Raw genomic sequence first — 27517 nt, forward strand, 5'->3', positions numbered from 1 at the left:
CCCTTGCTCAGGAAGCTGACAACAAAGCTGGCAAGGAGGGTGTGTCCAAAGTAGAACATTAACTTTTTGATTCCCAGGCACACACCTAAGTAACAACACAGAAGATTCATAGGGAAGACTTTAAAATTTCCCATTTCCAGTACATTTGAGGAACAGAAATGGAAGCAATCAATTAGTCATCCAACAGAAGGTGCGAGTCAAGGGCTACCAACATATAACAAAATGTGTCTTGGGACATGATTATTGTAACATACTGACAGAGGCTCCTGTCTGTATTCGATCCAAACCTCATCTTCCCAGGGGACTTTCTGCTCACATCTTAAAAACTTCAAATCACAACTGTTTGTCAATATTTCTAATAATTTTAGACTATGGAAATTATGAGTCTCCCATGAGTCCATGTCTGAAGGCATACAGAAAGCATTATAAAGAGGTGTGGTTTGGGAAGAGAAGTTCATATGCTTTGGCACTAGATGAGCACTGCTCATGCCCTGTCTCACTCATCTTCTCAAAAAGGAAATATAAGTGCAATTTTTCCCCCCTTGTCTCAATTAAGAAAGTATTAGTCTTAACAAGTTTTCATTCCAGCATTCTGTGTTTCTAAACACATCCATATGTCACAGCCTTCTCCCCAGGCACTCCATGTTTTGGCTTTTTTCCTCCAATGTCTCCATTCTTATTTCACAGTTACACACAGAATTTTAAGATGCCCAGAACTCATTTTGAGGTTGGCAGCAGGCAAGTGGCTCCTGTTTCACCCATGAGCCTGTGTTGCCTCCTTCAACCAGTTTCATTTCCAGTTTACCTTGGAGAAAGCCTGGTGCATAGAAGACACCATGAAAGACACATTCAAATGGCTACACATCATCATCAGGAGCTCCTCATCACTGCACAGAGTTCACAAAATCCAGTAACTCACGATGAAATGGAAGCTGCAGGACTGAGCAGAGGGAACAAAAGGCGAGGTTTTGCCTGCTCAGTGAGATCAGCACCAGGAAGAGCTACTTTAGTTCTTCTTGGTGGGCAAGAGAGGGTGAAAAGAACACTCGAGATTTTAACTACAAACATCACATATGGATATCTAAATTGTGAGAAAAGCACCAATATTAATTTATTTGCAAACAGTTGAAATCTCTGTGCAAAGAACAGTTAGTTTCAGGACTGCCTGACAGCTCCATCATAATAGCTCATTATTTTCATGCTTTCATTGCCTAAGGACTTTGGGCACATTAACAACAAATAAACTTCTGAGGATAATTAAAACATAACGAGAATTCCTTCCTTAAACGAATACAAGAGTGAAAGCAAAGACTAGCTCCCAACATGCCATACCAGTATGTGACAAAAGGTAAAATCAATGAAGATAACAAAACCCTGGGAGTTGTTTTATTTTTAGGCACCTCCCAACCTTTTCTTCTACTTGCCAGTGTGCCTTTCTGGCTGGCTGAACTAGTTACTCAAAGCACCTGACAGTTTCAGCTGACTCAAGGAACACATTTAAGCTTTATCTGTGCAGCAGAGTTATTTGCATCAACTCAGAGTCTGTGCTTTTGACAGTTGTCTCATTTAATTGAGTAAAAAAAGCTGTCAGTCTAAAGAAACCGAGCCCAAGGTAAACTCACTTTGAACTAACCATCTGCCAGAGCATCTCTCAGGACAGTCAATACTTAAGGATACGGTGAATCCAGTTCTCTGGATTCCTAATTAGATCATTCCTGAATTAAACTGTCAATGGCCCTAAAAATTCTATGTGCACTTTGCAACTACTGAGCTAAGTCTCTTTTCCCTAAAGACAAGTGAAAGGGAAATACCACAAAGTCTCTTTGATAATGATACAGTAGAACAAAAACATTTTCACAACAGATGAAATCCATACAGCCAGCCTCCAAAATATCAATTTCTATGAATATGCTGCTCCAAATACGTTATATCATAGCATTAAAACAAAAAAAAGCAGCAGTATCCCAGAAGAGAAGAGAAAAGCAGATAATATTGCCCTGGGGAAGATTTTCCTTCATTTCCCAGCATAGATCAGGCCTGGTCAGGGAATTTACTAATTGGAGTGCATAGACAGGACTCTCAGTTGTTGCAGGGCCACAGCCTTTGCAGCTGCAGAAATAAACAAATTAACTCCTTCACATTAGTAAGCTAGTGGATGAAGAACCAGATTTACCACTAATGCAAGTCATGGTACTGAGCCTCCCTGGTAAACGCAGCCTGCTGCACACACAGCAGCCTGACACTTTTTATTTTAGCAGCCTGACACTGCTAAAATAAGATCTCACAGGGGTCTGAGGCTCATTATCAATTACAATCTCCACTGCCATTTTTTTTCTGCAGAGGAATAATTTTTAAACTCACTCCTCTATATGGATTCTCTGGTGTCTAATAATAAGTACTTTCATTTAATTGCTTGCAATTAAGCCTCTTCTGTATGCCTGTTCTCAGAAAACTTGTGCATATGTCATTATCTTTGAAACATCTGTCCTTCTGTCAAACATGACCAAAACTGATGGATTGAAGAATAGCAGTGGGAGGGGAAACATATCTAAAATTGAAATCTCCATGAAAGAATGAGAATGAAAGGAAATATGAAGATGACAACCTTGAGAGTAAGAAGAGTAAGAAAGGAAAATGAATGAAAATATCATACAATTAGTTTATTGACAAGAAACAAACAGAAGTTGGAAATCTATCTGTGTTCATTCTGTTAACTAATCTGCCACTTCAAACCTTCCACCTGTTTTTAAACCCCACTATTTTCATGTAGAAGCAGATGAAGCAACACAGCACTGGAATATGACTTTTAGACAGCTTCAAATGCTGCTTGGATCTGGTTTAGCTTCTCTAGAAAGTCTAGGCCATTTCAGGAGCTGTAGCTGAATGCTGGAGATGTACAGATTAATTTAGCCCTCTCAGCAGATGCAAATTAACCCTATTTCTCTTTATTTGAGGTTAGAGATATTAGTGTCCAGACCTGTGCAGAAAACAAAACCCTGGAATCAGGAAGATGTGACAAAAAAAGCAAAGTAAATACAGCTACTTTTGTGCAACTCCATTTACAATACAAGGTGGGGAGACAGGAAAAACAAAAACTTAACTCCACATACATCACTCCTGTATCACTGTCTTACTTTCATCCACAGCATCCTGGCTTATCTAAGAAAACTATTTGTCAGCTAACTGAATTCTCGAGTCACTGAAAATTAATTCCACATTTGTAGTTTCTCTGGTATATTCTCAACCCTTTGAAATACACCAGGAATTAATCCATTCAAAGAGGTCTGTTGTTCAAAGCTACCCCTTCTCTCATTTTTTTTGAGGAAGGATTCAAGCAAAAATAAGAGCCTGGGGTTTACAACATGCATTTTGTACCTGGCCATGACCCGCTAATCTTCAAAGTCTATTGATCCATGAATGTTTCTGGAGTAAAATCATTGATTCCTTAGAGAGCCAGAAAGAAGAAGCTAAAATGAGAATGTCTGGAGGACCTGTATAAATAAATGGTGAGATTTCAAATTACTGTAATGGAATATTTCCAGGCATTAAAATATAGCATTATGACAATTTCATGAAGATTCCTGGGTTTGATTTGGGGTTTTTTGGTTTGCTTTTTGTTTGTTAGCTTTGGTGGGGTTTTTTAACAATATAATGGTATATAAAGGGCCAAATTCTACACTGAGTTATGCAATGTGTGGATTCTGTCAGCAGCTTCCTAAGTGCACATGCAAGTACATTTAGGCCCTAGAGTCAGCCATAAAAATTTAAATGATATTGCACATATAGAGCTGGAAGTATCACTCTATCTGAAATATTTCCCAAGCAGTAGCAGACATAAATTACTTGAAAATGAAAAATATTACACAGGGCTTGAATAAAAGGAATTTGAAAAGATCTCAGTTTATAACAATAATTGCATTAGATCTGACATGGACTAACTGCAGTGGGCCACCTATTCTCAACATATAGTTTTGACTAGTTCTTTTTTTCTTCACAATGAATTATGAGTTTTTCTGATTACTGCATAAGTCTGTAAAGAATGCAAGAGTCACAAGAAAGGAAGGACTTTTCCTGCATGAACAAGAACACAGGGCTGCCTCTCCAAGTGAAATCATGTTCAGCTTTACTGGGTTAACAGTGATGCTCAGTAATTTGAAAATTATGCCCTTTAAAAACACAAAGATCCAGTACTTAACCAACCTCCCAACAATTATGTTTTAAAATTTTATCTAGAAGGAAAAAGTAGAAAGAGATCACTCGGTCCCAATGTTTTTTGCCCTAGAAGTGGGGAAATGCATCCTAAATGAACTCACTCATCTCTAATTCCTTCCTGTAATTCCTGCTGGTGGGACAAATTCCCCTCCTGTACCTGGTCTGAAGCACCCATGGTGTCAATATGTGAATTTGCAGTACTCTAATACAGTGGGCTTGCTTAAATTTGTATGGTTTACAGGAGAGAAACAGGTACACTCAGGGTGATTTTCTGACTTAATTCAGACATCAACCTTCAGAAGAGTTAACCTCTTGATTATCCCCTAAAGGTGCCAGCTTCTGTATGTTAGACAATACAGGGCATTTTGAAGAACTTATATATACATATCTACTGTGCAAACATCATGAATTGTTAGAGGAATCCTACATGGGATGACTATTCCCTGTGCTGCAGTTTGGGTAAGAGGTATCAATATTGCATACCTGGAGAGAAGTAGTATTTGAACACCCTACCACAGCTATTCACAGTGGAAAGTGAAACACAATAATGCTTCTTATCAGCCATGGAGACTTGCTCTTCTCCTTTCAATGCTTTTTAACAACCTAAGAAAGGGAAACGATCAAAATAGGTAATGCAGACTTTACTTGTCATTTGCAAAGAAAATGGCTGGAGCTTCAAGGCCACTACAGTAGAAAAACCAAGGAGCAGAAGAGCTGAAAGTCTGATTTAGTGAGGAAGCTGGGTAAACATCTCCAGCAGGGCGCTTTGCACTGGAGCTTGTGCCCCACAATAACGCAGCAGAGAGTCAGCATGCAGGGCATCCCACCATGGCTCAAAGTAACTATTATCAACACTAAGTACTTGAAGGAATTTCAAAACATTGCTCACTCATTTGGTTTCCAGACATCAGAAGCCTCTCAGAAGAGGTTTCTCTCCCCTTTGCTCTTTCCCATTCTGTATTATGCAGGTTTTTGATTTGCCCATTAATCAGCTATGACACAAACCATATTTTCATACTTCTCAGCCCAAACAGCAGCTACCACATGCTCTTCACAGTTTATGCTTCAGAGACAAGCCCCATTCAGGATACCACACTAGGATTTTTCCTCATTTTGGCCAGAACTTTCTAGGCTCATTGGCATACACTGAACCTCCATGTAAGGATCACAGGGAAATCTGGTGCAGGCAACAAAACACACCCACCCTTACTTGTCAAATCTAAACTGAAGAGTACTAATCACTCTTGGAGGAAATACTCTTTATACTTCAGGCTAGACACTGGCAGCCCTACCTGCCACAGAAGGTGCCAATTCCATACATCAGCTAACTGAGGAAGAAACAGAGCCTACGTTGGTTTTTTAGTTAGCTGTTACCTTATCAGTTAAAGCAAGAGAAGAAGTAATGACCAAAGCATTCCCACTTCACAAAGTCCTTATGTACATTGCAATGGCATTAGTTTGTGTAGTATATCAATGACAATAGCAGCAATTCCACTCCTTCAGCAACCAATTTTATGAATACTGTCTTTTTGCCTGTAGAAGCCTGCAAGTTTTATTCTGCTTGTTTGGTAGGATTTATTATTTTGTGTTATTTACATTGCATGGCTATTTCATACCTACTGATCACACAGCCAGCATCACCAAGGCAAAAGCGAACAAAAACCCAGCACTACTTTTACTTTTTGCAAACTCTACACAAACTGATTAAAAAGTAAAGGGTTGTCCAGGAAACATCCCAAGAGCCACTGCAACCCCTGCATATGTTTATTGCCACTTCCAGTGAGCAGAGGCCATCGTCACAGACTGCACCTGTGGGGCTCTGCAGCCTGCTCTCATCTAGCCTAAACAATTCAGTTTCAGAGGATTTCACAAAAATCATCCCTTTCCCTCAGGCTGAGTCTTACAAAGAGAATATAAGCAAAACAAAAGTATTGGTAAACAGCCTCATGGCAAAAAACCCCAAACCCTCTTGTGATGGTACCGCAAAGCATGGCTGGGTTAGCAGCATCATTTACCAGAGCACTTGTCTTAATAGGGATTTTTCCTAGGAAACAATAGGTAGTGCCTCTTTAACATTCAGAATTAGTAGTGATTATTGCCAGCCTGTAAGCTTAGATGTTTTCAGCAATCAGTTAAAGTTACTTGCAAAAAAAATCTTCAAAAATATAAAAAGAAATATCTTCAAAGAGACTGGCACTTAATTTTGTCTAGCCAGAAAGAAGGCTGTTAGGACAGAGAAGAGCAAAGCTAAATTTCATTAAGCTACCACAAAGTTTACTCACCATGAAAAACACTGGCTATAAATGAGGAATAAGACATATAAGAAATAAATAAGTGTGGAATACCTACAGGCAAGAGACTGAGCAGGCTGGAGCATAAGCAGCACAAAGAAAAAGCAAAATAGTGAAACAAAGTTACTCCAACACAAGGCAAATGTAACACAGCTTATTAATTCTCAGTGGAGGGAGACCTCAATTCCATTACACTTTCAACACATAAAAGCATACCAGTCAGTAAAATAATAACCCACTGGAACATTATTTTTATTAGTTTGATTGTCAGTACTTATCTTACTAAGACAAAAATCAACACTTCCTCTATCTCTTTCCCGGCTGTTTATCTTTCAGAAGCAGTACTCCAAATGCATTCATTTAGCAATTTATGAGCAAACCTGCATCTGCTCCAGTTGTTCACCATATCCATTTTCTGAAACAAAAACATCTTCTTGTCTCCATTAATTGGTCATTAAATTTTGATACCAACAGCTCATCATTTGTTATAATTTTGTCAATTAACAAAAATCAGCCTCGAAGATGATCTCTACTAATGGCATATCACTGCATTTGCTCTTATGTGAAACCTCCTTCTGCTTTTTTAGAATTATTTAATAAAACTTCTTGTTAAATGCTTTGAATGAAACCTTCATAACTTAATTTAGCTGGTTATTTCTACTGAGATAACAAAAATCTGAAAGGATGACAAAAAACGTTTTGGATATCTCCAGTTTCTGAATTCTACCATGACCCACCCTTAATGGGAAGGAAGTACCTACCCTGGCACTGCTATATACTCTAAACTGGCACTCAATCTAAAATACAGAAAAACTTACAGATGCCATTTATAAAAATGGCTCAGAGTTACAAAGTTACAAAGACCCATAAGGGGAGATGAATTTTCACAATGAAAGCAAATACAGCATATCCATCATTATCAATTAATCAATGTTCGTTTTCTTTTCTTGATGATCCACCCTTCCTCCAGGACTATAAATATTTTACTGAAATCTTAATATCCACCAGCTCCCACCATCTTCATGTTGGGAAAAAAGCTCTTTAGAAACCTGCTCAGCTCAGAAATGAAAGCTGAAACAAACTGTTTGAATAAATATAAGCACATTTTTAGAAATAATTCTTGTGTTAGAAAAATTACTCCCACACCCACTTGGGTGTGATAAATGTTAAGAGTAAAACTTCTTCTGCTTCTTTCCACCATACAGAAAAGAAGGAAAGAAATTAATGTTGTTTTGCTGTATATTTAACACATAATATCTTGGTAACACTTGCACTAGCAAGACTCAAACAGCAAGGAGACCAGAAGCTTACCTAATCTCTTGGGATGCAGTACAACCTATTTCAAAAGGACAACATGTAGGTATTGAGGAAGCAAGGAAAAACAATTTCAACTGATTTTTCTACTCCTAAAGTGGGAATTTTAATTCAGACATCAGTGATCTTAGGAAAGATGCAAAAATTAGAGAATCAACAGAAACAGAAACCATTTTTTAATAGCTGAATATAGAAAGAGTCTTCAGTAGAATTGACAAAATGATGATGGATCAAGTAGCTGAAAATCAAGTGACATAACAGTGATGAGAATTAATGGAGAGTCATTACATTATTAACAGGATTTGCATGATGCCTCAATTGAAGCTCCTCATACTAAGACTGGAGGGGTTTTGTTGATATTTGGTCTGATTTCTGGAAGCTCAGTTCCATTTCCATTTTGCACAGTGCAATATTCAGTTATGGTAACTGCTGCTTTCGAGGTTGATATCAGAACAATCCATTCCCACTGACAGCCAAGATCCCATCTCTTCTCCAGCTTCTGGAAGGTACACAAACCTCCTTTTTACTCCAAAGTCTATCAAACACAGGTTTCTCCAGTGCTGAACAAATGAACTAAAAAGCAGATCTCAGGTTTGTTTCTCTGGCTGAAGCCCACAGCAGTGATCCATCTCCCCTTTGCTGGAAAAGGTTCACTTACATCCAGCTTCAGACTGGAACTAACAACCAGACTTCCTTTTCCTTTCTAAGAATCACCTGTCTCAGCAAGATACTGCTAATAAAAAGCTGAAAGGATGACTAACAATATTTTGGATATCTCTAGTTCCTGAAAGTGCCTTTGGATAAAATTTGCCCTTAATCCTTCTCTGTAACACAACTGCATATTAGCAACTTAAAGTTACATAACACTGTATTTCAATTCATTTCACATCTCGGATCTGAAACTCCAGTTCACATTAAACAGTCTTTGATGGATAATGACACCAACCTATATGGAGCCAACACTGACATTTTAAGCTCAGAACCTGCAGTAGTGTTGGATGTGGACACCAAACCAGAGCCTTCCCAACACCCTTTGGTCCTTGACCACTGCTGTGGTCACCTCATGCACACTGCACACGTCTGTCACACAGGGAAGGGAGTTCCAGAGAAAAGGAGGTTTTGGAGCCAAATCATCCCTTTCAGTTTTTAGGTATGGATTTGACCAGGTAGACAGAACCACAGGAGACACTGCTGGCAAGGAATTCAAACAGAGCTTGTGGTTCTTGCTTTCACGCTCTCCTGCAAGACCCTTCCCTCTTGGTAATTCAGTGGCCACAGTAAGGACTCAGTAAGGACAAAACAAATTAACCTCTTGCAGCACAAAAGAATATAAAGTATGGACATTTCAGACCCCTGTCCCACCATACTGAGCACAGCAACTCTGGACACCTGGATCCAGGTAAACAAATGGGATAGTCAGAGAAGCACATCACATCCATACCACGTCCTTCCAGTCTCACCATGTGAGGTCAAACAAATGTGAAGGAATGGGTACCCTCCCATTTGGAATATTGATGAGAATATTCAAACAGCAATAGGAAACCAATTAATAACCACATCTGAGTCATTGGAAAGAATTTTTCCTCCAAGTTGTCTTTAAGGAAGATGTGGAGAGGCTAATTATTATGGCAATGCTTTGAATAAAGTGTTTTTACATGTATTAGGAAGATCTCTACAGATTAGAAGCCTACCTGATTTTTGCAAAACTGAATGATTGCCATATTGCTGTTAACCACACATTAGAAGACAAATTGCAGAAGTGAAGTCTCTAAAAGTTACTAAGTAGAGTGCTTAGTCCTTAACAAAGGCTGGTGGAAGTCATGCAGAACAGCTTCATATGATTTAAATCTAAAGTATGTTTTAAATTTAAATTACTTTAAAGGTATTAAATATCTCTAATGCTTTAATTCTAATATAGCTTTAGTATTTGCTATACATTCTTGGTTTATGTCTATAACACTTTTGCCTCAGTAAGGTCCAGCAGTTATAAGTCTTATATAAGTTAAAAGTGCTTAAAATACACGGGAAAAATATGAAAAAAAAATTCCAAATAAAAGCAGTGTGTTTACATCTAGAACATTACACTGGAAAAACATAATGTAGAAATACATTTATGGAGAAATATCATATAGAGATGTCAGGATTACATGAAAACTTCAGCTGCTTACATTTACATTTAAGTGTGGTTTCAAAAATCAGCCACTACCTGAGACAGACTAAAACCAAGTTTCTCTGTGCTGATCTGGTCAAAGTATGCTGGAAAATACTTCTAACACCTAAGAACTTCCACCAAAAGAAGGAATACTTCTTACCCCCTCTACCACTACCATTCATGAAATTTTTATCACATTTTAATACATAACACACCGCAAAATCTTTTTGTTGCACACCCCGTGTCTGTAGTGTCCAGTTTGCTGGGGAATCTGAAGCCTTTCATATAAATATATAAATGAAACCACATAACTCCAGTGAGCAGCAGTGGTATAACTGCACCTCGCTAAGGGCTAAGCAGAGACAGATCCCTACAATCTCCTGGGGATTGTTGAGCACTGCCTGTAGAACAGCCCCTCTGCTAACACAGCAATGACAGCTAAAGCTGCCGTCCTCCCCAGCCCCCACCACCTCCAGCACACCAAGCTAGAACTCAACAGAGGGTGATCTGTAAGGAAACAAACCCCAAAACAATTGTGCTGGTTTTGCTACGCTTGGACACACAACAAACTGATAAGTGCTCCCTTCTGCTGCCATAGCTGCACCCACAGCAGCAGTTCAGACTGCAGTGGCAGTGAGAGCATGGAATTTTTAATTCCTGTGCCAGCAAAAGCCACAGGTATCCCAGCACACATGCATGGAGCTGCTCTGACTAAAGGACACCTAGAGCAGATGCTGGGCAAGAAGAAAAGCAGTTAAGGCACAGCTGCTGCCTCCTTGTCCGACACAGACAGAGGGAAAAATGCCAAACTTCTTCCTACCTGTCCTTCTGGGGGGAATTAACACCTAAAAAGTCAAACTTTCAAGTACCTTCCACAGCACTTCAATGGTCTGGCACTGCTAACTTAGTGCACAGACAGGGAAATAATGGGGCAACTTTTTTACACCTTCTGCCTTTTTGTGTCCCCACAATTTGAAACTCAACACATCTCAGCATAAAGTTCCACAGAGTGTGGCCCATAAGCACATCCAAGACTTCTCAACTCTGATCATGACCTGAATAGGCCCAAAGGAGCAACATTTCTGACATAGCAACATGCAATCCTATTCCTTATTTCCAGGCTGGAAATAAGGGGAATGAATGAAATGGGAACAGAGTCCAGAAAACATAAAATGCTCACTCTGACATTCCACCATTACTCTGTCCCCTCTCACATATTACAGCGTCCCCTCACATACATTACAATAACACACAATGCCTTAATTAAGTAATTGCCCAAACAAAACATAAAACAAAAGAAATTATTGCCCAAACACAGGAAGATTCTCCTTTTGTCCTAAGAATGTCATGTCCACAATAATTTAATTATTGCTTTAGACTTTTTGTGACAAATACCACACAGGTAGGAGAGCAGTTACAAAGTATCTTGCAATGTTATGACACTAAGATTTAAGTAAGTCAGTATAAATAAAATACAGCTGCAACTAAAACATATTCTGCTGCTAAAGGAGAAGGGACACAAGACAGGAATTCAAGACACAGAGTAACATGAATCCTGAATTTCATGTGTACCATCACTTGATTACTGTTTAAAGTAATTTCTCTTACAAACAAAAAAACAATTGGTAGTAGACTCTAATATTATGGTTAGTGTTTTTCCAAAGAGCTCAAATTCTGTCCTAGGACTGCCTAACACAAAGTAAATGCAGCCCTCAAATCACTGATAAAGGTTTGGGAAGGAACTTCTTCAGAGATGCCTTACAAGTTAACGTCAAATGAGAACACCACCAACAGGTACTTTAGTAGAAACTACCAATCCCAAACTCTTCCCCCCCAGATTAAGGCACCAGGGAAGAGTATAAACCTTTTCAAGGGAAAGTTGGAATTTATCATCTCACCATTTAGGTGACAAAATGTGTTTGCTTCATAAAGAGTCCTCACAGCACCCCACTGAGTCCGTAACTCTTTTTCTTTCCTTTTTTTTCTCCAAATATTTGCACTGTTGCTGGACCACAAAAACAGGCTTTCATTTTAATCTGCTTAATGCACTGTGGGAAAGGGCTTCTAATTTCACAGGACCAAGATAAGACAAATAATTCTTATAACACATTAGTACAACATCTATGGCAATAGAATTTAGTCAGAGCTCATTGGAAACAATAGGGTGCTGAAGTAAATCTGAGGCAACTCTTTGAGACCACACCATGCACTAAAACACATTTTATTACATTCCATAGAAAAGACAAGATCACAGAATAAGAATATATTAATTGTACAGAGGAAATAAAGCAGTAAACTCCTCTCCCCTCAGCAGACACTGTAGCTTCCCCCACTACTCTGGTCCTTTTGCAAATGTTTGGGGCTTTTTTCCAGGCCATTCTCCAAATCAGTCATCTTTCTTTTGTGCCCTTTCATTACACTTCTTCCTTAAGTTCCACATCAGTCTTTTACTGTTCATTACCCAAAACTACCCTGCTCTCCCTTTGGCTTCATTTACTTCCTTTCTGGGTTTGTTTTTACATTTTCTATTGCTGCCTTTCCAGAGCCAAGTTTGCTTCCAGTGTGCGTTCAGCTGTGTGCAGAGAAAAGCAATGCAACAAAATATTTTCAGTATATTGGCATTGAGTCCCCACCTCAGCACTTGTGATCATTTGCTCTCAAATCCCTAAAGACGTTCTGCTTTGAACCTCTGCTGTAGCAAAGAAAACAAAGGATACATGGAAGAAGTTCTGGGGAGACTTGCCAATTGCAGAGATCTGTGACAAGCTGTTTCTACAGTCTCTAAACCAGGCTGAAAACAACAGGAAGGTGGACTTGGGAATGCTGGAAACCCAACACTGAGGACAAATACAGCTCACTAAATGGAAGCCCGCAGTTATCTGTAAAGCTAGCTGCTCTGCTAATCCTGGCTTCATCCAGAAGCTTTTGTCCTTATCCTCTCGAAGGTAAATGTTGTATAGGGGAGCGTTCTTCAGAGAACTGGAACCAAACATTTTAGTGACAGACTGCCTTGAGCATTGCTGTGGAAAGTTAATGACTAGTGAGAATTTTGGAAGGATTTTGCTTCTGATTCAAAAAAAAAAAATCTTCCCTTGTTCTTTCACACAGCCTTAGATACTACACTACACATTACACTACAGCATCTCTGGGATCCTGCTGACCTGGCCTGGTAATTTCAGTGGGGTATTATTATCCAAAATTTAACAACTGCAATTTCTCGTGAACTAGAGCTGTGAATCTCTAAAAGGAGGCCAAGAGATATAGTGTGATTTACTCTGAAAAAAAAAACAAAACAGGAAAATAATTCAGTTATGAAGAAACCACGTTAGAGGCAGCCAATATTGAACGAGAGAAATGTCAGTAAGGCAGGCCACCTCAACAGTCAGCTTATTAAATTCTCTGAAGCTAAATCCCTACAATCAGTTCACCTTGCCCTTCATTTTTTTCCACCACAAAACAAAAAAGACTTTTTGATTGTTATAAGAATAGAACTAAGATGTTAGTGGCTACAAATGAAAACCTTTAGTAAACTTAACAAACATACGCCAATATACAGCAACAGACAAGTGCAACTCAGGTTCTGTACCTGAGGAAATTCTTGCTCATCTAACAGCTGTTCTGAAGTAGGGATACAAATTCGTCTACAGCAATGAAGCCACAGTATGATCCTGAAAGCAAAATCATAGCAGGGTAACAGTGTATCTGCCAAAATAATTACAACTACTCACCCAGCCCTACCTACTGTGAAAACTTCAGTTAATTCATCTTTTATGCAGAGTCATTTTCTTGGGTGCTAAAATTTCTTATTTTTCTTAAACCATTTCCCAGTGCAGTGCTTGATTACCTGCAGCCCTCTCTTGATCTTCAGTACACATGCACCCCTACTTTTACCCTGTACTGGACTAGTATCCCTGACATCAACAGAATCACCCACAATGTTTAGTATTAAGCACACACATAAACTGCCACAGGATCCAGTCTTCTGCCAGTAGAGCAGAACACTTCTAATAGTCAAGGGTGGTTTTCAATGCTGCCAACATATGACCGACCTAATCTGATCTCTGACAGATTCACACTCATGGAAAATCAGATCATTTCTTTAAAATACACCTGATTCCTGCAGGAAATTACAAACATTAAGAGTGTTGAGTGGAAATGAAATATCTAGAAACAACTTAGTGGTTTGGTTTTTTAAAGACCCTCGAAGTGTAAAGCCTGACTGGCTATTAATGGATTGGCAAGATTGCTAAGAGACAGAAAGTACACCACCACTATAGATTGCTTTATCCATTGTTCCTCCAAGCATCAGTCCTGGAAAGAGTTGCTTTTGTGCTCTGACTTTTATGTATTATCTCAGAAGCACTCTGACTCCACACAAGATGTCAACAGTTCAGAGTATACTTCATTAGAATTTTTGAAAGGCCTCTCTAACAACCTAGGCAGTAAAAGGACCCTTTCCTAACTTCTATAATGACAACACAAATGACTAAAAAAACTCCTCTTGAAGATTACACAAATGAAGCAGGATGCAGAGAGGTTTTTGATATGCCCTAGTTTCCTTTGAGATTGGTTTCATTTTATTTTTTTTTAATATACACAGGATTTAGGAGATGCTTTATGCTGACAGGTTTTTTACTTCAAGTAAAGTATTAGCAAAAGGTGTATACTTTAGTCTGTCTTATCAAATTTCAAGACTTCTTACAAAGAAATAGTTTAAACCTTACCCTTCTGCCCTTAGTTAAAAAATGTAATACAGCCGAGGCCTCTGATTTACACTTGGTACAGACTTTGGCAAAGTCATCTATTAGCTCATAAAAAGGCATTCTTTCCTACCTCTACATTAGAAAAAAAAACTATGAGTGGAAATCCTACTTTAAAGTATTCTCATAATTCCACTACAGGAATAAAATAAACCCTATAATCAGTATTTCACAAGACTTGGCCTTGATTCTATCCTTGACCGTATCTAACAGACCTTGCTTCAACACCAAAACAGTCAGGCCAAGCTCTACTAATACATAATTTAAATCTTCCCCATGGTGTCTACAGTTTTGCATATATATTTATTTCAGAAGTGCATGGCATAGACTTCTACATAAATATGGAAAAAAACTCCTCTCTCACAGGTCAGGGGCTGGCAATGCTACTGGATGCACACTCAACTGCACTTTGCTATATGGTCTACCTCAGGGGTTTGGATTTTTGTTTTTCCTTCTGTCTTCTTCATGCCAGATTGTCAAAACTAATTGCAGAGTTCCTGGCCATATATTCCCCATTCTTCACACAAATCACCTCTTTTGGACAAGCATGCCATTTTAAAATACATTTATAAGTGCAATAAAATTTAAAAAAAAATTTTAAAAGGGAGAGGGGTTTCTCTGTCCAACTTCCTTCTAGGAGTTATAATTTCCATCACCTCTGCATATTAAATACTTTCAATACATTTGAACAGTTGCAGAACTAAAGCACACAGACATATTGTTAATTAATGCTGTGAATACCCCACTGTCTGTATGAAATGAAACATTTAAAAAGAACAGCAGCACCACAGTTTTTCACCCCATGATCACTACACCTGCCTCATTAATCTCCCGCACCCATGTGAAGTAAATACATAGTACAACTACAAACTAAAAATCAACAAAGCCTTTAAAAACGGTTTAATTTGATTCTACAAGGGAGGTTATCATAATCCAACTCTGCTTTCTCACATTCTGCTGGCAATTTCTCTCAGCTCAGTTTCCACACTAACTTTGTTCTCAATCTCACAATCTATCATGCTGTTATAATGCCAGCTCAAACGCTGTCTGTAACAGCGCAGCAATTTCTCAGAAGTTGCCAGCTTCATAGTGTGTTCCTGTAGAAGTGCATGGAAATTATTAGATTAAATTACAAATTAAAGACTCTGCAGTTGGTCATGATTACTAGGACATTCATGTACATTCAGTTATCATGAATTTTGTCTTCTGCTCCTTTGCAGATCTTCTGTTTATACTCTGTTCTGCTAGAATTACATGGGAAGTGAAATTGAAGACAACTGGAAAAGAGCTGTATTTTCCCCATAGTCACCAATACCCTCACAAGACAAGGCTTGACACCCACCTCCCCCATTATCTACTGGCTTAGTGTCAAAAGATCCCCTAGAACCATTTTTAAAACCTCTGTGAATATGGGCACATTTCACAGACAGCAACTCACTATTTAAGGAATTCACCAGTAAAGAAATTTACTTTACAAAGCAAGACCTACAACATCCCAGGCATCCCCCCTGGTTTATAAGATTTCACATACCAGCATGAAACCAAACAATTAATACATCCAGAAATACCTGAAAACATTGATCATTCTGCAACTGGTGATCACAATAGGGTAAGCAGCAGGATCTTCAATTATCTCACTGCTGGGGGTATCATTTTCAGGAAGGTATTTCAAACCAATTTCTTGACCATATACTGCCACTGAAAATATCTAGTAATTTTCTACAAGAATAGAGCTGTTTGACCCAATTCCAATGCAGATAATTATATTATCTGTATCCAAAATCCCTCTGAGTGTTTCAATCAGGTATGGTATTCTTCACTTTCCATTCTGATCTGCTTAGCATGGCTGAGCACCATTAAACAGCTGTCAGATTCCACACAAGAAGTGGCTGGATTTCAGTAATAAGCAAAATGGTTCCCAGTAGTTTTTAAAACACTTGGGGATGCTTCCAAATGAACAGTGCAATGAGGCTAAACTATAAGACTAAACTGCTGTAAAATAAGCCCCTCAATTTCTTCATGAAAATACACACCCCGATACACTTAGTCTCTGAAGAGCTCAGTTGTTGCCAAGAATGAAACATACCTAGATGAGACTTCAGATAACTGTATGAGGAATAACTCACAACCTTTACATTCAAGAAATTAGACAATTAACTCCTCCAGACACACAGCCCAAGCTGTTCTCATGTTTCTATCAGCACAGACCATCTACAACAGATATGCTGAAGTGCTAAAATGTGAGTCATAGAACAGAGCTCACTGTTAGTTCAGCTATCACAAAATAAAATACCAGGCTCTTCTTCATTTGCAGTCCAAGGAGGTTTCATAGAAAACATTTAAAGGAGCAAGTGAGCTAGCTGATCATGAACACAGTTACTTAGAAGTGAAAAGAAGGTTCCTAATCATCAGAAACCAAAGCTATAGAGGTTTCTCCTATCAGAACAGTGGGGCAAAAAAAAAAAAATCCATAACAACCTTAAAAACTAAGTGTGATCTGTTTCTGACACCAAACATGCAACATGCATCTAGTGACAGGAGAGGATCCAGATTCTGCTCTGCAGGGCCCTCCCCTACAAATCTGCAAGACTCTGTGCAGGTAAGGATGCATAACCTGTCAGCCAGCTGTGAGTATATGTGAAACCAGCAGCTCTGTAAAGTACATTTCCAGAAGTGATTATCAGGGCTACAAAGACAGCCTCAGCAATAGGTGAAACACAAGAGACTTGAAAAAAGAGTCAAAGAAAACAAGACAGCAGAAATTGGTGTATGAAGTGTGAACGCTTCCACACATTCAGGAAGTTTCTTCAACACTTTACCCACCAGAACTTCCTCTTCTGCCAAAACCACAGAAAACTACAGAACCTCCACAGCAAGCTCACATCCAGGTAAAAGTGTGACAGAGGAAAATAATTCCGTTTCTCTGGCGAAGCAGACACTGGCCCCCAGTCCAGCATCCCACCCAAAGGCCCTGGGATGACAGGCGCTTGCTGAGGGGTGATAATGGCCTGGCCACACGGGAATGGAAGGCCCTGAGTCAAAGGCATTGTTGCATTTTGACAGCTCCTCTGAACTACCTGGGCCCAGCATTCCCCTTTCCCTGCCTTCTGCAGCTGTGTGACAGCAGCTGCAGCTGCCACTGCAGCCCCTCTGCTTCCCGAGCACACAGAGCCTGTAAACAATCCCCCAGCTACGCAGCACTTACCCCTGCATTCACATATACTCTGAATTTTCATTCTTCTAATGGCTGTTCCTACAACTGCCTGGCACTGAAAACACACTCTCAAAAATATTTCCGTAAAGAACGGACCACCTAATCACAAATTCATATCGAGAGTGATACAGATACCACAGTCATTTTAAACAAGATTGGGTTTTTTCCCCTTTTCACTGGGATAGCTCTCAGATTAAATCCAACAAAATCGACTGAGTCATTTCAGATTTTCTCCAACACATATTTTTGTAGCTTAAAAACAAATATCAGAAGGAAAAAAGAAAAAAAGACAACCTCCCAAAGCTAAAATTGCCCTTTCCATTCAGATGCAGTGCTATACCCAAAACTGAAATTGTCAACACAGCCCGTTAATCTCCATGATAAAATATATTCTTTATTTAGTAAAATTACAGCATTTGGTTGAATGATAGCAGTATTTACATACTGGTTTATGAGCTCCTGAGATGTTTCTCAAGCAAATAAAATAAGAGAATAGGTTACAGTTAGGTTATGGTTTATTGAAATAAGAGAACTGTATTGTTCCTAGGAGAACAACATACTGCTGCTATTATTGCTCCTATGCTACAAATGTTTAAAACAATGCTGTACTTTAAAGGATTCAAAGCATATATCATCTACCAAAATAGGACTAAATCAGTGGTGCATGCAGAAAAGTCTTCAGTGATGACAAATTCAACCCAAAGAACCTAGAGAAAACATCCAAATTCACAAAATTCAAACAGTCCTCCTGAAAATAACGTGCAAAATTTCGTATTGTGGCTATGCTCTGTAGAATAATCTAAATCCAGAAATGGATAAAATCTAGGAAAAAGAAAAAAAGTACTTCTGAAGAAAAGAACACCACAAACCTATTGTTGTCACTATTAATGATGTTACATCTCTACTTGTATCACCCAAATTAAAAAAAAAAAAAAAAAATTAAAAAAGCACAAAAGCAGCACGCCACAATCCACCAGTAGAGACAGGATCAAGATAAATAGAGGACATGATAAAAAATTCCAAATGGTTCTGGAAAACAGCAAATACACTCAGAACCTCAACAGTTACATAGCTACAGTTTTCAATCACCAAATATTAAGCATAATAAAATTTGCACATAGAATCATCCAGTGATACAAAAGATTTCTTAAATATTTTTCAGCAAGACATCCTCTCTTGACTTACCTCTGAGACCAAGAGCTCAGTTCCAAACAAACCAAGCATTTTTTAGCAGATTTAAAAGCTTTTTATGTACTTTGCTTGTTAATGAGACAGTAGTTCTCTACGAAAAGAGAGTTTATTCAGTTACAACTTTTTCTACGGGGACTACAGAATATTAAGCCTTAGACTGCAGCATGGGTAGAACTCCATGGGCGTCAAAGCCAGCAAAGTGAAATAAATGTCAGTAAAAGCCACAGTCCAGGGCCAGAGCTGGCAAGGGAATCATCCCTTCTACCAAGCATGGCAAACCACAAACCCTTGTTGCAGAACACACACACATACACACTCAGACTCAAATTCAACCTGCAGGTCAGTGACTGATCTTCAGAAAATTATAACAACTACTGTCAGCAGTAAAAGCACCCCTCTGGGGGAAAACCAGGCTTTTTATTCATTTCCTGTTTTTTCCAATATGGTGACAATTTCCTAACAATCAGTTTTAATATCTGACTGCAGGGAATTTTTTGCAGCATGCAAGCACGCCCCTATATACTAAATATATCATGTAACAACACCCCATTTGAAAAGTGTTTTTGGTAACTCAGATTTTACATTTTCAAGTATTCTACAAGCAACAAAACCAGCATAACCTCTGCAAAATAAAAATCAAGTTAGGTAAGGATCTGGCGGTACAGACAGGTTTGCATATCAAGCATTAAAGTATTTTGAAATTATAATATTATAATAGCTAAAGCTTCACTTAAGCATTTATTCCACAGCAAACTTTCCCCACTTCTCCATCAACAGTTCTCTCTTTAATTTTGTTTTCTTCATTCTTTATGTACACTGGTTATCATAAACCTTGACATATCAAAGCAGCTTTGCAGCGTGTAAAGCTATGAAAATTAAGGATATGAAACAAATATTTGTAGTGTTTGCCAAGTCAAAAATAAGGATTTTTTACAGTTAGAGGAGTGTATAAATGTGTACATATACCTCAATATCTATGTATTTGTATCTATCCTCCACACAGCTCACATGAGAGTCCAGAGCTGCGTGCTTAGGACACATGGCAGAATTGTGACCCAAACAAGTAAATTTTTGAACTCAATACACAGCTGAACATACGAGCTTATAAGGTAACAGTTCTAAAAATAATTTCACCTAAACTAAGTTATACATTAAGGTCACACTGCTGCTATAAGATATAAAGCACCCTATTAAAAACAAAAAAGGCAAGAAATCAAGTGCTAATTCAGTAGCTTAAAAAAAAAATAAATTAAAAAACCCAAACCTGCAAGTCTATAGTGAGCCGTAACACCTAATCTATCCATCAAGTCCTGACTTCAAGGAGGCCAAAATGTTGTCATTGTCATGTTTTGCTGTGTGGTTCTGTATCTCCAGGTTTTAACTTATTAGAAAGGCACAATCAGCTGGTGTGCATTGTATAGGTCAATTTATTTCCAATACACTAATTTATGCAACATAAGCACAGAATTCCAGCTACAATTCTCTTACTGTTTGCACTCTAGGAGTAGACTTGTATTTTCTGCCAACTCCATTACATCATCTGAAAAAACCCAAACACTTTTTTTTTTTTTCCTTCCCCAAATCCCTGCCACTCTCCTTTTCCTTTCCCCCTCTCCCTTCGCAAGCCCTTCCAAACCACACGCCAATTACTGCCGCGAGGTTTATTTCGCTTTAGAGCCTGCACAGCCCCAGCGCGCAGGGCTCTGGCCATTGTGTTGCCGGGGATGCCTCCATCACTGACCTTCGCTTTCCCACTCAGACTGTTACATAACGCGCTGCCTGCCTGCGTGCGGCGACTGGCAGCCCGGGCGAGCGGCGCCGTGTGCCCAGCCCCCTGCCCCTGCCCCTTCCCCAGCGAGGCCCGGGGAAGGAGGGACATGTGGGTCAGCAGGTTAGCAGTACCAGAGCCCGAACGCTTCGGGACCGCCAAGAAAACAGCCTCCCCGCCGGAGCCGCCCGGGCTTCCCAGCACCCCCCTCTCCTTTTCGCGTCCATACAGAAGCGACAGCCGAGTGTTACATAATTTATGGGATCCCAAAGTTGCCCCCCTCCCCAAAGGCGGCGTAGCCGGCTGCCGGCTCCCTGCCGCCGGCCCCGCTCCCCGGCAGCACCATCTGCCCGCGCCGCCGGAGCGCTGGGCCGGAGAGCCGGGAGGGGGGGGCGTTGTGTAACACCCGCCAACTACGGCCGGCTCCGCAAACATCCAGAAAACTCCCCGACAAATTAAGGAAATTTTCTCCAGTGTTTCTGATTAACCTCGTTACATAAGGCGCTTGCATTCCAAATCCACTCTCGCAAGCTCTAAATATACCCCGCGCAGCCAAACGCTCCCTGCGCACACGCCCGTGGCCACCCGGCCTCCTCCGGCCGAGCCCGCTCCTCCTCGCCTCGGCATCCGCCGAACGGCGCGCTCCCTGCTCGCAAATCGCCTCTAATTAAATGTTTCGGCGTGTGTCATCTCGATGGCTTTTACTGTACGCGGATTCCCTGAGTGGGAAGCTGCCTGGGAAGGGGGGGGTGTGGCCAAAAGGGGAAAAATACTGTAAAACACAAGCCAACACATGATCAGCCATATTCCAACCTACAACCCAAACCCCCTCCGTCCGAGGAGAGACGCTCTCCCCACCGCTGGCGGCCGGGCATCGCTGCCCCGGCCCCGCCAGCGGCCGCCGAGGGGGCTGCGCTCCCGCCGGGCACGTACTTTTCTCCGGCCGTCATTTCTCTCAACAGCCGTGTGTATTATTACATAGCGTTATTTAATTCATTTTTACCCATCACCGAGGGATTTTACCGAGCGAAGCCTCTCTAGCGCGCTCCCTCTCTTGCAGGAGCAACGCTTCATAAATTATTTACAAGTAATTAAAGCCGCAGCCTCCTCCCTCTCGCACGTCTCGGCAAACTCCGGCGGCGTTTGAAGCCGGGCCCCTGTCCGTGCCCGCGGCGGGAGCAGCCGGCTCCTCACGGCCCCGCACGGCTCTTCACGGCCCCGCACAGCACCGCACCGCTCCGCCCGGCCCCTCACATCCCCTCACGGCCCCGCACCGCTCCGCCCGGCCCCTCACATCCCCTCACGGCCCCGCACCGCTCCGCCCGGCCCCTCACATCCCCTCACGGCCCCGCACCGCTCCGCCCGGCCCCGCACCGCTCCGCCCGGCAGCGCGCAGCTCTCCCGCCGCCGGCGCGGCTCGGGCGCTACCGCGGCTGACGCCAAACTTCAACCGCCCTGAACACCCCGAGAGCTGACCCGCACCACTCCGAGACGCAACCTGAGGCAGGAGAGGGCTTTGACAGCTGGCGGCAGAAAAGGGGGGATCGTTTGTTTGCAGCGTTTTATTCGGGGCTAAGCGATAAGACAATCCCCGGGGGCACGGAGACCCTCTGCGAAGTTGTGCACCTTCAACAACAGCAGCTACGAGATCATCCGATCCGCGATGGAATAATTTTTAAGATACACTTAAATGAATTAAGGGGAAACAGCGCGCAACAGAGTGAACAAGTCACCCGCAAACCGCAAATCTCCTGTTTAATCACAGATCCCCCATTCACAACAAGCCACAGCACACCAGTTGAGAAACTGTCAAAAGGAGACAGACGGGGGGGGGGGGGGGGGGGGGAGGAAGGACACTGCAGCTTTAAAAGTTTGTTCCCTTGAATCCCAATACTCTCGCTGTTGCTTTATATATTTATAAAATTATGTAATTTCAGGGGCACGGTACCCATCCGGATACCACAGGCAATAAACGAGAGAGACAGGAAAGCACCGAACACCGCTCAATATTTTCATTGCATTTGTCCCTCCTCCTGCAGCAATTAAAAGAAGCTATAAAAGTTTGCAAGGTTTTGCGGGGGGTAGAAGCCCGGCTTGTTTGCGTGCGCGGCTTTAACAAGCACGAGCAATAAACCAGGGGATTAAATTGCTGCATTTCCCCCTTCTCTCTTACCCCCCTCTTCCTATTCCCACCCACCCCTCGATCCCACTCCCCCGGCCCCCTCCCCCTTCCCCAAGTCTCCCTACCTCTGCTGCTGCTGCTGCTGGAGTAGCTCTGCCTGCGGACGGGAGCCGGCGCATCGCTTTTCCGGGCAGGCTCCAGGTTCACCGGGGTGTCCCTTGCGCCGGCGGCCGCCTCGGAGACGCTGCTGCCCGGCTCACTGGCTGCTGGATCGGGGGCTGCCGGAGCCGACTCCATGTTTTTCCCAATGTAGATCGCTTGGAGATGGCGAGCTCCTACACTCCCTCTATCTTCTGTTTCCAGCGCAACTCTATGGTAGGAAAGCAGAAGGGAGAGAGCGAGCGTGATCCAGATGGGATGTGAGCTTGCCTAGCTGTGACCACAAGCAGCGCTAGCGAGAGCTGCACACCCCCCCGCCCCCGCACCCCCCGCGCTCCGCCGCCAGCCCCGCGCCCCTCGCCCGGCACCGCCGCCCTCCGGCGCGGCCCCGGCCCGGCCGCGGCACCCGCGCCCGGCTCCAGGAGGGGCGGCGGCCGCGGGCTCCCTGCGGCCCCCGAGCGGGGCCGGGGCCGCAGAAGGTGCTGCCGCTGCCCGGGGCGGGCGGGGAGCCAGCCCGACCTCCGCCCGGGCCGGCACCCGACGGCTCGGAGCGATGGTGGGGCCCGGCCAACAGGGCCAGCGGGCCCGCGAGGAGCTCCCCTTTGCAGCCCCGGTACCAGCGAGAAGAGCTTCCACGCAGGGCTGTCTTCCCTCCCCCATGACTGTTTCAGCTGAAGCCGCATCAGAAGATGCCAGCTGTATTAAGCGTCTCAAGACCCACATGTTTAACAGCCACGCAGCCAGAGAAGGCAACGTTTCAGACAATACCTCTCTTTCAATGAAGTGCGCTTTGACATAGAGCAAAAGGTAACTAGCAAGGTGCCAGGAAACCTCCAGATCGGGTCTGACTTCTGCAAGCACCCTTGTGCCGTTCACAGTCTCAGTAATGGTCAATTCCTTGTCCACTACCTGATGTTAAAATCCAGTAACAGCTGCCACAAACACACCCTGGAGAACACATCGCTCCTGTAGAACAAAGGCCATGTTTCATGCAGCCCTACTGCCTCCTGTACAGAAGGTGCTAAAGCTGCCTGCTTTGACTGCTCTGACTAGAAGCATATCCTGAGTAGACCAAATCATGATATTTTTACTGAAAGCGGTTCAAGCTTTTTCCAAATGGCACTGGATCATGTGCAAGCAGCTGATATGCCACCTTCTGCCAACCAGGACTGCTGCTACAGCTTTCAACTGTTGGTGCTGGTACCTGATGAAACTTATAGATAAACCCTGGGCAATTTCACATTCTGCAGTATAATCGCCAGTGCTGCACTGCTATCCCACAAATGATGTCTGTTCAAAGAGCTGTAAAACGTACCATGAGTCCTACTTGCCCCTGGAGCCTGTCCACAAATGGATTACATCTTGCACTGCTGACAGTTCTTTTGGTGGAAGGGTAGAATCTTGGGTCAGTTGATTTGGAAGTCCTGAAGTTCCAATCACCTGTATCTGGAAAACAAATACCACAATAGTTCTGATTACCTCTTTGTTGTCTGCTTCCATCTGAGAGGAATGGACAGTGATTGCAGAAGGCAGTGTAGCATTAAAAAATTATTCTGCATTCACTTTCAGAGGATGAATAAATTTGAGGTGGTCAGAACCGGGCTTACAGATCTTGCCCATTGAGTAAACCAGGTCTTACCCTTTGTGATTAAATACTGGGTATGGGCAGGTCTGGGAGCACATAGGGACACAGAAGGCCACCAGGATTTTTACCAGCAACAAGTAGAAGGGTCTCCAGCTGGATGGAAGCTGCTCCTAGAGAGCAGCCTGCGAAGGAAACCGAGTCAAAGTGGACGAGGGAAGCAGGAGCACTGGCTGCTTCCCAGGACTAATGTGGAGACTCTGAGCATCCCTGGAACACACACTGGCACAGGCAGGGGGCACAGGCTTTGGGCACGGTCTCTCCAGAATCTGCAGAGGGCACCAAGGTGGTCCTTCTCTGGTGCAAGTCTGGTGGATTAGAGCTGCAATTTCCTGCAAAGTCTCTCCCCTTTACTTTTTGCTAATTGGCAGCCTCCAAACACAAGTAAGAATTATGTGACCTGTGGAAACCAAACTGCCTGTTAGCCTGAGAGAAAGCTTATCCCTCCCTCTTCAGATCAAGGTTTTAGCAGGCTGACCAGGCAATGTGTGTTGGGAAACTTGCCCAGCTAATAAAAAAAAAAAGAACTTCATTCCTCAAAGCTGCCAGACCACTGCCTTTCACCAGTGTTGGGAACAATTGGACTACTTGCCACAGTAAGGATTATTCACGTGAGTGTTTTGCAGGACTGGTTTTAGTATTGCAGCTACTTCAAATTATCAGAGAGCGTAGTGGGTTTTCTCTCCTTAAAGGCTGTTAAAGGCTGCTGATTTTTTGTTCACCTACCTTTGCTACACAGTTTTCATTTAGTGCATCTTTTTCCCTATTTTCTAAATCTAAAAAATTTTTCAATTAGATGAGAAGGGAGAAGGAAACACTGAAGGCTACAATAAGACAACACAGTAGAGCTTTGGATTTCAAAGTAAATTGTGAGGGAGGGGAGAACATCTGAATTAATGGAGAAGAAAAATTAGTTTTATGTTGTTTCACAACATCTCTCTCATAAATCACCAGCAATTAGAACCAGCTAAAGCAGGACAAATTTGTAGCATGTTTATGGAGGCCACAATCTAGGAGCATCTACACAAGCAGAAAGACAAAGCTGCTTTGCTCTAGCAAAAGGAGAGGGTGCCTACAAAGTGACCACGAGCAAAGGAAATAGGGTGACAGTTCACTTAAGATTTATATAATAGATTAAAACCATCATGACTTTTGTCCAAAACTCCCTCTCTGTGAACCTGTTCTGCTAAGACATTTCCTGGGCATAGAAAAGGTCTTCCTCGTTCTTCAGTCTGTTTCTAGCTTCCAATCCCTACCAAGATGGTTCATTAATTTTGATCACTAAGCTTGTTTCAACAAGTGAGATGGCATTAGCAGCAAAGACAGGTATGCTGAGAAACTTGAGGATAAATGTTTAGTTAGATAAAAGAGAGCTTTAGAAATTGCTGCAGATACTACCTGCAGCAGATCCTACCAGAAGTATCAGCAATGGAGCAAAAAGGGACAAGTATCACCAAACATCTCCTATCGACTTAGCTGATTTCATGTAGCTACAATGATTAATAATTTTTAAAATTCTGATTTAAAATGTCACATAAATCTTATATGATTCTGGAGTAGAGGAGGTATAAAGATCATCTAGCCATTTTTTCAGTGGCAGAGGAAGTAGCAGAAGAGCTGTAGTGCACGCAGCCACCAGACACAGAATGCAGCTCTTGGGCAGGACAGACACGAGGTAAGAGAGCACACAAATATGTGCAACAAAACCACAGCTCACACAAGAACAGCACCACACCATTCTGCCAGAGTTCACTGCCTGTTAATGTGCTTTGAAACTGGGTTGTTAAGGGTCTTCTACACACATAACTAATCCAGCTGTTCAAATACCTCCCTCCAAAAAGAATGCCAAAGTATATTCCTGACCCAGGAGTTACATGAAACCATAGAATATCTCAAGTTGGAAGGGACCCATAAGGATCACCAAGTCCAACTCCCTGCTCCTCACAGGACAGGACTAAAACTTAAGACTAAGAGCATTTTGTAGGCTCTTAAACAGCAGTCCATGTTCTGACATGTGGGCTACTCCTGGCCACACCACATTCATGCCCAAGGAGACTGTTGAGCCTTCCTAGGAAGCTTTGTTAGCTCCAGTCTAGCAGTTGTACGGAACATATTGATGCAGAGATGAGCAACCACGAGGGCAAAGCTTGAATAACATGGCAGTTACAGCTGTTCCTCCTCTACAACAAGTTCCTAAGAGTAAGGCACTTTTACTTCCATTGGACACATCCCTGTGGTTTAGATGTCTTTGCAAGAAAAAAGAAATAAAAAAAGTCATAGATCGAAGACATTCAGAAGAGCAAGTATCAGAGCCTAGCAAGACATAGGACACCAACCAGGTCTTCAGTACAGTTCTGATGTCATCATGCTTATATACCAATATTCAAAGAAGTGTTTAAAATATATACATCTATTCTTTGTAATTGCATTCTGTGGTGTATCTTTTAATGGTTTACAAAACTTCAGTTAATTAGATTTTACAGTAGGACAAGAAACTGCTTCCACTGGAAACACATACAACAACCTCCTCAAAATTATGCAACCCATTAGGCTTCAGCAAAAACAGACAGACTGGTAAACTACAGGCATGGAAACTGAATATTTGGCAGTAATTAAATTAAACACTACCTGAACAGCATTCTCTCATACCCTAGATGAAAACAAAATAAAAAATAATAGGAAAGAAATAAGA

At 41.9% G+C, this 27517-nt stretch overlaps 1 protein-coding gene across 1 annotated transcript in view; it reads right to left on the minus strand.

Annotated features, from left to right (window-relative positions):
• Positions 1-23420, minus strand: part of RORA (RAR related orphan receptor A) — a 353012-nt gene extending 329592 nt beyond the window's left edge. Inside the window, exon 1 of the mRNA XM_058846474.1 lies at positions 23150-23420. Within this exon, the coding sequence (XP_058702457.1) occupies positions 23150-23321 (172 nt within the window). The 5' untranslated portion in view covers positions 23322-23420. The remainder of the gene's footprint in view (positions 1-23149) is intronic.
• Positions 23421-27517: the final 4097 nt, after the last annotated feature.

This window comes from Poecile atricapillus, chromosome 11 (genome assembly GCF_030490865.1).
Source record: "Poecile atricapillus isolate bPoeAtr1 chromosome 11, bPoeAtr1.hap1, whole genome shotgun sequence".
NCBI classification, from domain to species: Eukaryota; Metazoa; Chordata; class Aves; order Passeriformes; family Paridae; genus Poecile; species Poecile atricapillus.